Source organism: Sphaerodactylus townsendi, linkage group LG01, assembly GCF_021028975.2.
Source record: "Sphaerodactylus townsendi isolate TG3544 linkage group LG01, MPM_Stown_v2.3, whole genome shotgun sequence".
NCBI lineage: Eukaryota > Metazoa > Chordata > Lepidosauria > Squamata > Sphaerodactylidae > Sphaerodactylus > Sphaerodactylus townsendi.
In genome coordinates, this window is record NC_059425.1 from 186047202 (window position 1) to 186060161 (window position 12960).

General features: G+C 45.4%; 1 protein-coding gene across 1 annotated transcript in view; it reads left to right on the forward strand.

The window, feature by feature from the left end:
* Window positions 1-2617: 2617 nt before the first annotated feature.
* Window positions 2618-12960, forward strand: part of ACTR2 (actin related protein 2) — a 42678-nt gene continuing 32335 nt past the window's right edge. The window contains exons 1-2 of the mRNA XM_048501548.1: window positions 2618-2783; window positions 9077-9187. Coding sequence (XP_048357505.1) covers window positions 2736-2783; window positions 9077-9187 — 159 coding nt within the window. The 5' untranslated portion in view covers window positions 2618-2735. The remainder of the gene's footprint in view (window positions 2784-9076; window positions 9188-12960) is intronic.

Sequence of the window (12960 nt, forward strand, 5' to 3'; positions counted from 1 at the left end):
GATATCTCTATCCCTTCTATTGTCACCTTGTTTGGTGTTTATCCTGAATATTTTTTCTATGTCTTCCTCTAAGACATCCTCTTCTGTGTCTATATATTTTGCCAAATTTGTAATCATTTCCTTCCTTATCTTTTCTCCTTCTTTCTCTGGCACTCCTCTGAATCTTAATATATTTTGCTTTTGATGTAATTCTGTTAGGAGCATTTGATTTTCCAGCTTTCTGAATTCTTCTTCCCAGCTAACCATCTTTTTCTCATTTTCCTTCTGATGGTTTTCAATTTGCAAGCATCGTTGTTCTACTTCTCCTAACTTCTGTCCCAGGTCTTTAATTATCTTCATTTCATTTTTAAGTTCATTTAATTCTGTACTTACTTTACTGAAATTATTGTCCATTTCATTTAATTTCCCTTCCAGTTCATTGAAACGTTTTGTGTTGTCTTTTTGCATGCCATTCATCATTTCAATCATATAGTCCAATTTCGACTCCATCTCCGTTTTTTCTGATTTTTCAATTAAGCTGGCTTTTCTCGTTTTATTCATTGCTCAACTGGCTTCTTTTATGGCTGCTCCCTCAGCTTGATTTTAATAACTTTGCACCAGTTCTTATCGTTGTTTCCCCTTTAAATACTTTTATATGGAGCTGGCTCTTTAAGACTCTCCGCTTTTTTCCTTTCAGTTCGACGTTTGCGTCTCCGCAATAGTTTGCAAAGGACAGCTCTATATCTTCAGTTCTCTATCACACCGCCCGCTATCAGTATGTATATATATATTTTATTTCTCTCATAGTCATTAGGAAGCTTAACAAGTTCCAGTTGGTAAGGAATATTGGGACCGGCACAGTCGCCGCTTACCCCGCCCTTGGATGAGGCTCGCCCCGGCTTTGCTGTTTCAGCCTTCGCTCCGGTTACTGCGGGCGCGTTCTCCGGAGTGGCGTACAGACACCTGGCGACTTTTTGAAACTCCCTTTAATCCAGGAGTAGTTGCTGAAGTTTTGAAGCTCACCCCCTTCACTTCGTTGCGGGGTGAGACCCTTCTTTCCCAGCACAAGAGACGGGGTTTACGGAGAGCGATTTTCTCGCCTCCGTCTGCTTGCCGTCCCAACCGGAAGTCGGACTACAATTCTCATCAGTCCTGCCACTTGGCCATGGTGGCAGAGGCTGATGGGAATTGTAGTCCATGAACACCTGGAGAGCGGCAGGTTGCAGACCCCTGCGTCTATTTCCTTCGGAGTGGATCTCAAGTTTTCCGTTTGGCTTTTGTGGAGCCACAGCGCCCTCTTGAGGTCTTCAAACAAAGAGCATAATAAATGAATCAAATCTTAGCTGCTGTTTTTAGAGTTTCAAGTGGGAAGCCGGGTTGGTCTGCATCACAAGAGAATGATTCAATGCCAGTAGCACCTTAAAGACCAACACCCAGCGGTGGAGTTCAGGAGGTTCGAACTACTTCGGCAGAACCGGTTGTTAAAATGGTGCTTGTGAACAATCAGTTGTTAAATTTATTGTTGAAGGCTTTCACGGCCGGATTCAACATGAAGATGCCAGCCACAGATGCAGGCAAAACGTTAGGAACAAAATCCACCAGACCACAGCCACACAGCCCGGAAAACCCACCAGAACCAGTTGTTAAATTTGAATTCCCACCACCAGAAGCGGTTGTTAAATAATTTGAATCCCACCACTGCCAACACCCTTCTCACCTTCTGCTTGGATTTATAGGTCCAGGCATCTCGCTTGTATCTGATGAAGGGAGCTTTGATTCTCAAAGAGCCAGTGTGGTGTAGCGGTTAAGAGCAGTGGACTCTAATCTGGAGAATTGGGTTTGATTCTCCTCCACACGAAGCCTGTTGGGTGACCTTGGGCCAGTCACAGCTCTCTCAGAACTCTCTCAGCCCCCACCTTCCTCACAAGGTGTCTGTTGTGGGGAGAAGATGAGAAGGAGCTGGATCAACTGCTTTGAGCCTCCTTTTGGTGGAAAAAGTGGGGCAACCATAAGTCAAGACTCTTCTTCAAAAGCTCATCACCTGAAAAATCTAGTTGGTCTGGACTCAAAATCTTGCTTTTAAAGTGGAAGCCCCAGGAAAAGCCCCAGTGAGCCCAATTCACGAGCACAGACCTTTTCCTGGATTATGCCAGGCTTTGGGAGGTCAAGCACGAAGTTAACCTTTGGTATATCGAGGCAGCAATAATAATAACAATAATGCATCACCTGCAGTACTACTAACAGTAATAAGAGGAGCAATAGTGAATAATAATAGTAACAACTTCCGAGGCCTCTGGGTGGTGAGGCTCGAATTGTAATGAAAGGCCAACAGCCGGCTAAAGAACTGGCAGGTGTGATATCGCACAGCAATAATAATGCACCTCCTGCCACAGCCTCCTGGAGGCAGGCAGTCGCCGCGGCCACCTGCAGCGACCAATACCTCATCCTCCCCACAGCGGGGAGGGGAGAAGGCCCACCCACGTGCCCGCGGCGGCTGCCATGGCGACGCGGGACCAGCCGGAAGTGGAGGGGGCGGTGGTGGAGCGGCGCGAGCCCGGCAAGGCCTGGGCAGCCGCCGGGCGCTGATTGGGCAGCGGAGGCGTGGCGGCGACGTCCGCTGCGGGAGGAGGCGGCCCTTAGCGGGGCGGGCCCCCGTTTCCTCCTGCTTCTCTTCCGGGGCATCTCCTTCTCTCCCTCTCTCGCCTTTTTCTCAGTCTCCCCCTCGGCGGGCGCCGCCTTCATTCCTGTCAGCCGAGATGGACGCGCTGGGGCGGAAGGTGGTGGTCTGCGACAACGGCACCGGGGTGAGGAGAGCGGGGCGCGGGGCCGGGCTGGTCTCCTCCCGTGGACCCCTTTCCAGGGGTAGCAGTCCTTGGGCTTACTCTCGAGTAGTCGTGCATGGGAAAGGCCGGGGGGGGGCTGTGTTTAAAAGCAGGGTAGGCACCCCCCCAGTCATTTCAGCACCTAAGCAGCATAGTGAGCTGTTTGTGTGTGTGTGTGTGTGTGTGTAAAATGTTTGAAAGCATTATTTATTCTATTAAATTTGTTACCCCGCCCTTTCCTATCCAGGGCGGCTCACCTACCTAATTTAGGAACAGTTATGAAACCAGTTAAAATGGCTTTTTTTGAATGTAAGCCTCTCTATGGGGGAGAGCGGCATATAAGTTTGATGAATAAATAAATATGAAATAAATGAACATCATAGTACGCATCCAGCAATCTTTAAAACACTATAAATATCAATGATGGCATAACCTGGGTGTCCATAAGGACCCTTGCATGGCTTGTGATACATTATCAACCCCGTCCCGGTCATGTCTCAAATTGTTAACTCTTGGGATGTGGGCAGAGAAGGTCAGACTGAATATGGAATGCAAGATTTATGAAAGCTTGACCTACCCATGGAAATCACAGTCTGTTGTGAAATGGGGAAAAAAATCCCAAAAATGCTTGACTGCACGATTTGTGTTAAAATTGGAGCATAAGGAATATGTGGAGAAATGCTTTAAGACTGCAAATGTTGAGTGCATTTATTAATGTATTGGAACATTTTTCACCCACCTTCTCCTGATGGCAGCTTATAACAACAGCTTTTGCTGGTGGCCCCGTAATTGTCACTGAAATTGTAATCATTCCTTCTAAAGAGACTGAAATTGATGAAGACTAATCTACCTGCAAGAATTTAGTACTGATTGTGCAGTTGGTAATGGATTTTTGAAGAGACTATTCATATTTTCCATTTCAAAGCATATTTATACACAGGCGTTTTCTTACCACAGGATGACTGAGTAGGAAGTGAGAGAGTCAGTCAGAAACCACAGTGTTGTGTAGAAAAAGCTATATATGGTAAAATATATGCTTGATTAATTTAGAAAATTTTACTACCCACTTGCGTTTTTTTTTTAAATTTAAGCAAGGTATTGTGTGTGTTCACACTTGTAAGCTTTGTGGTCCAACTTTAGAAAGGGTAACAACACTTAAATATGTATGTATGTGTATATAGGTGTGTGTGTATATATATATATATACACACACATATTTAAGTGTTGTTACCCTTTCTAAAGTTGGACCACAAAGCTTACAAGTGTGAACACACACAATACCATATACATATATTCTTTCAACTTTTATACCGCCCCATCCCCGAAGGGCTCTGGGCGGTGTACAACAGACAGTCGCATAAATAAAACAGCTAAAACCATTAAAAGCAGCGCAGCGATAAAAATAAAGGTTAAACATAACAACTAATTATTATGAATAAAAGTGGCGTCCAGCAACCCCATTTGTTTAAAAAATCCTCTCTCAGGAGGGAGGAGCGGCAAGTCCCAAGATGGCAAAAGGCCCAGATGTAAAGGGCCCGGGGGGGGGGGGGGCTGGTCCCATCAACAGCTGGTCTCTCCAAAGGCCCGGCGGAACAACTCCGTCTTACAGGCCCTGCGGAATTCAGTAAGGTCCCGCAGGGTCCGGACAGCTGGTGGGAGAGTGTATTTTATAAATACATATTTAAGTGTTGTTACCCTTTCTAAAGTTGGACCACAAAGCTTACAAGTGTGAACACACACAATACCTTGCTTATATATGTGTGTGTGTGTAATAAGCATATGTAGATAAAATACACTGAAAAATTAAAAATCACAATTCAGAACTCCTGGTAAACTTAACCAAATGCAGTCCTAAATAAAAATATCTTCAACTACCACCCAAACATTGAAATTCTTCAAGACTTTCTAATTCCTTAGCTCCATCAGCAGCCAAAAAAGAGACTGCAACCAGGAAATCAAAAGGAAATCGAGACTGGGAACGATAGCCATGAAGGAACTGGAAAAGATTCTTACATGTAAGGATATGTCAGTGGCATATTAACTCATGCCATAGTTTCCTTGATTACTACACCGCCCAGAGCCCTTCGGGGATGGGGCGGTATAAAAGTTTAAACAATAAATAAATAAATAAATAAATACGTATGGGTGTGAAAGCTGACAGGAAGAAAGATTCCTTTGAGATGTGGTGCTAGAGGAGAGCGTTGACAGGTTCTGTGGACTGCCAACCCCCTGCCTCCCAAATCGGCGGGTTCTAGATCAGATCAAGCCTTAACTGTCACTAGAAGCCACAACTGGGGTTGTTGTACTCTGGTCACATAATGAGAAGACAGGAGTCACTGGGAAAGACAATAGTGCTAGGAAAAGATGAAGGCAACAGGAAAACAGGAAGACCCAACATGAGTTGGATTCACTCAGTGAAGGATGCCGTGGCTCTCAGCTTACAAGACCTGAGCAAGGCTGTTAATGATGTGACATTTTTGGACGTCATTGATTCATAGGATCGCCATCAGCTGCATTGGCCACACTTAACACACACAAGCCTCCTAAAGGGCATAAGTGAAGGGGCCAGGCCAGGAATGCATCTCCTCTTCTGTCAGATCACAGAAGCTAAGCAGGGTCAGCTGTGGTTGGTATTTGGTGGGAGACCATCAAGGAAGTCCAAGGTTGCTATGCAGAGGCAGGCAATGGCCACTCACCTCTGCCAGTCCCTTGCCTTGAAAACCCCATAAATGGTCACCAGAAGTCAGCTGTGTCTTGATAGCACTTTACGCACACCAAGATCATGATAGAAGAGACAGTGCAGCCGCACTTGACCAAACATTTCAGTTTCCCCAGTAGCTACATGGGTATAATCCAGAGGTCCTCAACCTTTTAGCGCAGCCATTCTCAACCTGTGGGTTGCGACCCCTTTGGGGGTCAAATGACTCTTTCACAGGGGTCACCTAAGACTCTCTGCATCAGTGTTCTCCATCTGTAAAATGGATAAATGTTAGGGTTGGGGGTCACCACAACATGAGGAACTATATTAAAGGGTCGCGGCATTAGGAAGGTTGAGAACCATTGTTTTAGTGACTCCAGGCACCTTTGGATCTTTAGTGTGGTGTGGTGGGATCCTCTGAAGATGCCAGCCACAGATGCAGGTGAAACGTCAAGAGGAAATGATACTGGAACACGCCATGTTGCCTGGAAACCACACAGCACCCCTGTGCTTCCGGCTGTGAAAGCCTTTGACAAAACAACCACAAAATTGCTGCCTCAGGAGGCAAAATCAGTCACAAAATAAATGTTGCACCCTATCTTTGGTCACATGGTGCGAATCCTTGTGCTGTGGTGGCAGCGGCTCTCAAAGCTATGTTTTCGCAAATCTGCACAGCCACTCAAATCTCCAGTGGCCAATCGGAAGCCTTGCTGGGCCAACGCCCCACTTGACCCCGCCCAGACGGCATTTCGGAGGCATGGCTGACACCAGTTGGCATCCACCTGGACTTTGTCTGCCGGAACGCCAATGGCTTGGGCTTACTTCACCTGTAGATGCCCATGAAAGGCTTTTTGGTGATGGGAAGAGGTTTTCTGATTTTTGCCTCCCTCTGCCACTGAGAAGCCCTCTTGGAGGCAGCAGGGCAGCGCCGAAGCAATTCTGTGTCCCGCTGCTGGGAGCTCTGGATTTGGCTGCCCATCTTTAAAAAGCGGGGTGTAAATGTGGATCAGGGGGCATAGCATCTAACAAAAATGGTTTGCTGTCTTCAGATGAGAGACAGCGACGAGTAGTGGTTGAAGTGTTGGACTAGACTCTGGGAGACCCCAGTTCAAATCCCCACTCGTGTTGCGGAAGCTTGCCATGTGACCTTGGGTTTCCTGGATTTGTATGCTCATGAAGCTATGCAGCCTTAGGAAAAACTGTAATAGAACTTCATCTGAATAATTTTTTAAAAATCAAATATTTGCTTAATGGCGTTTGTGGAGCCAGGGAGGGAGCGGCGTATCTTGTTACCTGGCCAGCTCTTAGAGTGTCACAAAGCGCTTTCAAATCTGTATCCCAAAGACCGAGAAACTTGCTTTAGAGTGGGAGGAGAAGCTGTGGTTCTCCGAAGTTGTGGTTCTGTGACTGCAATCAATTGCTCTTAACATTTCGCAGGACCAGAAGTTATAAACTGTGCTGTTCCCTACAAATCATGCTTCCCACCACCCTCCTTCATTGTCCTGGTTCTTTCAGGGGGGCAAAGTAGATTTATTAGAGCCTGATAAAATGTTGGTGCACAGAGCAAGCAAGTACAGGATAGAGTCCAGTCCAGGGATTCCCAACCTTTTTGAGCCTGCCAGCACCTTTGGAGTTCTGACTCAGTGCCGTGTGCACATCAACAGAATGGCTGTCACAACTTCCGTCAGGCAGATTTTAGTGCTGCAGTGGCACCTGCTTCCAAAATGACATTTAAAAACTCTGTGCAGTCTGAATCTCCAACAGCTGATGAGAAACCTTGCTGGGCAAAAGCCCTGCCTGGTCACAACCACTGTTTGCAAACTCTTGGTGGGCACCGTGTTGCAGACTCCTGTTCTAATCTGATAGGACTGTAGGAAGGGGAGAGCAGTTTTTGACATCAAGGGAAACGGAGCTGTACTTATTTTGCTTGCAACTTTCTGAGACCCTTCTTGGCAAGAAGGAGTTGAAAACCTGGTAATTTGATCTGAGTGTTCTATTTCTTGCTACTTTTTTTGGTGTATCTTCAACAGCGAATTCTTCTGTAATTGTACAATGTTAAAGGCTGGATAAGTTGTCTTCTAATTGTCTCTCATCAGATCTCAGCAGCTAAGGAGCGTATTTAGATGGCAGACCTTCAAGGAATACCATGGTCATGATGGGGAGGCAGGCAATGGCAAACTATCTCTGAATGTCTCTTGCCTTGAAATCCCTACAGGGATAAGTCAGGTGTGCCTTAATGGTACATTCCACCACCACAGTTGTCTCTACAGATACCAACAGTAGTCAAATTAACCATGCTTTGCAAACCATTAAGGTTGGTTGCTGTATATTGGATCGTTCATGACACTGTTTAACATTACACCATGAATAATGATGTCCAGAAGAGGAGGAGTTTAGATTTATACCCTGTCTTTCTCCTGTAAGGAGTCTCAAGGAGGCTTACAAACACCTTTTTCCTTACTTTCCCCGTAACAGTCTCCTTGCGAGGCAGATGGGACTGAGAGAGTTCTCAAAGAATTGCGACTGGCCCAAGGTCACCCAGCAGACTTCAGGTGGAGGAGTGGGGAAAATAAACCCAGTTCGCCGCATAAGAGTCCGCCGCTCATGTGGAGGAATGAGGAGTCAAACCTGGTCCTCTAGATTAGAGTCTACCTGCCCTTAACTGCTATACCACGCTGCTATAACTGCTATACCACTGGAAGGCAGAGACGACACAAAAACATTCCTGATCCCGTGACCTGCTGTTGATCTCTTAAATAATTTTAAGAGATCAGAAACGTTACAGCTGGTCCACTGCTATTTCATCTCAATATAATTGTGTTAGCTGCAGCTTGAGTGAGGCCATTTACTTTTTAAAATAATGTCTTTATTAATTTTCAAGTAAGTTTACAAAATAGTTAAAATTATCAAAGCAAATGCCATTCATGTAAATGTCAGCATTGAATCCATTTGTATGTTCCTCAATAACAGGTGAGCGTTAGACCTTTCTTACTAGTGAAAACACAAAGACTTTCCTATCAAAACCTTAGGAGAGGCCTGCTCTTAGATCTGGCTCCTTTTGAAGTGTTGGACAGGCAGGACAATTTAATTCGTGTTGATAGTACTGAGTTTTTAATCTTCATTAAGATATTGCCTTGTTAACAGAATGCGGGTCCGACCCCCTCACTCTATTCCACAACGTTTCCCTCCAACAGAGACATGCTTACTTTAAGAAAGAGAGACTTGCCTCCATCAGGGGAAGTCCTTTTCTACTAGATGGAGTCTTTATTTCTTGAAGAAAGGCATGACAGAAGAGAGACGTGGGATCCATAGCTAAAACAACGGACTTGAATGTACTCAGTCAGATAAAATCATCTCATATCTTTCCAAAATTTCAAGTATTGTTGTTTTCCATTAAAAAAACACCTGGTAACTTAAAATATTGATCGTTGAGATTCATTTTCATATTATCAAATGATTTGGGAACATGGCTGGCTGATAACAACAATTTTTGTTGATTTTTAGATTTGCGTCGAAGTAACAAGCGCCACTAAGCATCTGGGATGCTCATCGTCAAATTATCTCCTTTCTTTTTCAGTTTGTGAAATGCGGATATGCAGGCTCCAATTTCCCAGAGCACATCTTCCCGGCTTTGGTTGGAAGGCCAATAATTCGATCGACTGCCAAAGTGGGAAACATTGAAATTAAGGTAATGTCAGAAATCTTTGCGGCATGGCGCTCTGCTGTGTGCCTCCCCTAAATAAAACCTTATGATGGTCAAAAGGCTTAAAGAGTGCAAATGGAAATTGAACAAAGGTGCCCAGGTGACACCCAATAGTTGTAAGTATGGTTTTATGTAAACTTGGGAACAGTTGTGTGACATCGCAGCAGTCTCTTAAACCCTTGTTTTCAAGTTGTTCAAATGAACAGAGCCGACGTCTGTGGAATCCCCTTCATGTGTCCTAAGCAAAACTTAACTGTCTAGTATGCAGTGCCTGAATCTGGGAGATTTTATTATGAACAAGTGATGAACATTAGAAAGGAGAAAGTAGGAATCTAAAAGCCCTGGCCTGGATGGCCTAGGCCAGTGATGGCGAACCTTTTCGAGACCAAGTGCCCAAATTGCAACCCAAAACGCACTTATTTATCACAAAGTGTCAACACGGCAATTTAACCTGAATACTGAGGTTTTCGTTTAGAAATAATGGTTGGCTCCGAGGCATGTGTTACTTAGGAGTAAGCTTGGTGGTAGTTGGTGGCTTTGCTTTGAAGCAACCATGCAACTCTTCCAACGACCCTAGGAGGGTTTATTCAGAAGCAAGCTCCATTGCCAGCAACCGAGCTTACTCCCAGATAAAGGATCACACTTTAGTTCTTTGTATGAAAATCAGTGGGGTTTAACAGCGCTTAACAGGGTTACCTACACTGCTTCCCCAAAACAGCATTAACTTCTCTCCTACATCTTGGCTCAACCACCTCAAACAAATTCCGTGCTCTCTCTCAGCAAAGCCATATGTTAGCCAAGGAAAAAAAGCACGTTTCTCATGAGAATGGGACTTCATTTCTTAGGAGACACAACAGCACCGCCCTGTGCATTTTTCAGAAATGCCGGGAAAAATGGTGCTCATATCACCTGTCAATAGAAGAGCACCTTTGTAGGACACCTACATCTGGATCAGAGGGCAACAAGCATCACAGTCCAAGTACGAGACTGCTAGTAACTTATTTTCCCTTTTCATGTTCCTTTCCCTGAGCCAAGATGTAGGAGAGAAGTTAATGCTGTGGGTAGGTTGGGCCCAAGCCCCTTTGAGATGTGAAGTGAGCCCCTCGAATTGCAAGAGAGTAGCTAACAGGACAGCAGCAGAGGTGTACGGCCTATAGGGAAATGGGGTCACCCGTGTCCCTGGGCGCATGCCACCAAGCCCCTCCTCTCTGCAAGTCAATTCAGAGGCCAGCTGGAGCTTTTGAAAGCCGGCTTTTGAATGCACGAAGGCCAGGACCCTACCCCTGAGCCCCCCCGGCCGTGCTTTCAAAAGCTGGCCCGCACAGAAGCCCGGGCGGGGGGAGGTGCCCAGAGAAGGAGTTGTCGCTGAGCGCCATTTCCTCCTGATATGCCTCTGGACAGCTGTGCCAAATGTGGGACCACAAACGTCCCATGGTGGTCCAGACCCCAACAGAAAGGCCGGTGTGTTTTATATTGGGTGTCTGTTGAGTCTCCCAAGCAAGGGGTGCTAGATGTTGGCTTTATTGACTTTGTTGCTAACTAAAGATGCTGTGTAAGGCAAATGTACTCTAAAGAATGGGTGCTCTTGAACTGTTTTACCACAGCCAGTGCACTGGCTAAATTGTGGAAGAGGACTTCACTTGTTCAAATCTCACCCTTGCCAGTAACTCATTGGGAGACCTTTAATGATCTCTTTTGGAGCATTGTCGACAATACTTGGATAACGCGTATCTTGCAAGTTGGTTGTAGCAATTGCAGGTTATTTATCAAAGCATTTATATTCCACCTTTCTTTGTGGTTCCACATAGCTTACAATTATACATACGAACATTTTCAGTTTTAGAAAAATATATTTATTTATAGTCCGCGTTTCCCACATGGACTCAAGGTGGATGGCACATAGCGAGTCCGAAGAATCAGTGACACAGAGACAGCGTGGCGTAGTGGTTAAGATCTGTGGACTCTGATTTGGAGAACTGGGTTTGATTCCCCACTTCTCTACGCGAAGACCTTGGGCCAGTCAGAGTTCTTGCAGAATTCTCTCAGGCCAGATGGAGGCTGGCAGTGGCAAACCACCTCCTAGCATCTCCTGCCTTGGAAACTTTACAGGATCGCCACAAATAAGCTACGTCTTGATGGCGTTCTCCACCAACACAGAAAGTATTGTGGACCAATGGTTAATAGCAGTGGAGTAATCTAGAGAATTGGGTTTGATTCCCCACTCCTCCACGTGGAGCCTGCTGGGTGACCTTGCGCCCATCACAGTTGTCTTAGAACTCTCTAAGCCTACATGGAGGCGGGCAAAGGCAAACAACCTCCAAACATTCCTTGCCTTGAACAGAAATCACTGTGGGGCCACCATAAATTGGTTGCAACACACAGACACAGGATCAAGAAAATGCATCGTGTGGGTAATGAAACTCTTTGAAGTTTAGATATCCTTTTTTTTTTCTTCATAAGAGGGAACAAAACGGCCAGGATCAATAGCTACTCTACTTGCTCTCAAAGCGCCCTATAAATAGGGGAGAGCAAAGGTTTGAAGCGGGTGTCCAGAGAGTCTTTTCTGGCTCTGCACGCTCTAGATCACAGCAGCTTTCTAAAATACAGTGTTTACTGGAAGCTAGAGGCTAATTTCAGTAACACCAGAGTGCGTAAAAATGTGCAGAAGTCGCATCCATGCATACCGGAATATTGCCTGAGACAAACACGTTAAATTAAGATTCCATTGGAGGATGCCAGCAATGAATCTGCTTGCTTTAATAATTCGGCTGTTATTAACAGCATGCTAGGGCACTGAAGTAACAACCTTGTATAAGTTCTCTGTCTCATTCTCCCCCCACCTCACCCCCCCAGCTGCTGAAAATCATCCCTGTTGTTTTCTCGGCATTTATAAAAGGGTGGTTCGGTCCTGTATTCCAAATACAGTGCAAGGAAGCTATTCAGTGAAACTGGTTTGTGCTGCTTTAGTTCCTTCTCATTGCAAAGAACTAGCTAAGCAATTCCAATACTATTTCCTGTTGCATGTAAACCTCCCTGCCCATGAAAACAAACTTTAAAAAAAAAGTAGCTGTAGAACTTTGATAAGGGGGGGAGGGAGTGGACTCTGATACTGTATGCATTTTTTTTCCTGACAGGATGGGAGAATATCTTCTTTCTTGGATTTTTCATTGAAGTATATCCAGGAATCAAACCTTACTTTTATGTAAACGGCTTTCTGCGTAATTGGAGACCTGATTTGCTCATAAATTAGCAAATTGAGGGCCAGTGGTTAAGAGCAGCAGACTCTAATCTGGGTCGATTCCTCACTGGTCAAAAAGCGCGTACTAAGGAAGCGAATAAACACGGTTTGGGGGCAGACTTACCCACGATGTTCCGGTTGAACCAGGTTTCGCCACTGCTTCTCCCCCTTAGCGTGCGCTTTTTCCGGACCTGGATGGAAGTAGACCTTTTGAAAAGACATACGGCGAATGTGGAGCAGAGGGGAAGAAGGCGGGGGGGTGAATCCAGATTTAAACTACCCACCCTTGCGAGTGACGTGGAGCCTCCCATCCAATCAAGACACAGTGGGTTGTGCGGGATGCTTTCGCAGCCCTTTTTTAAGAAAAAATTCTCGGAAGAAAGATCCACATCAATGTGAAGCGACGTGGGGCTGGTTTCCTCACTAAAGAAATACACAGCCACAGGGAGACCTAAGTAGGATTTTCCCCAGCTTTAAGCCAGCAGCGCTTCCATAGCATAGTGGTTTGAGTGTTCACCTG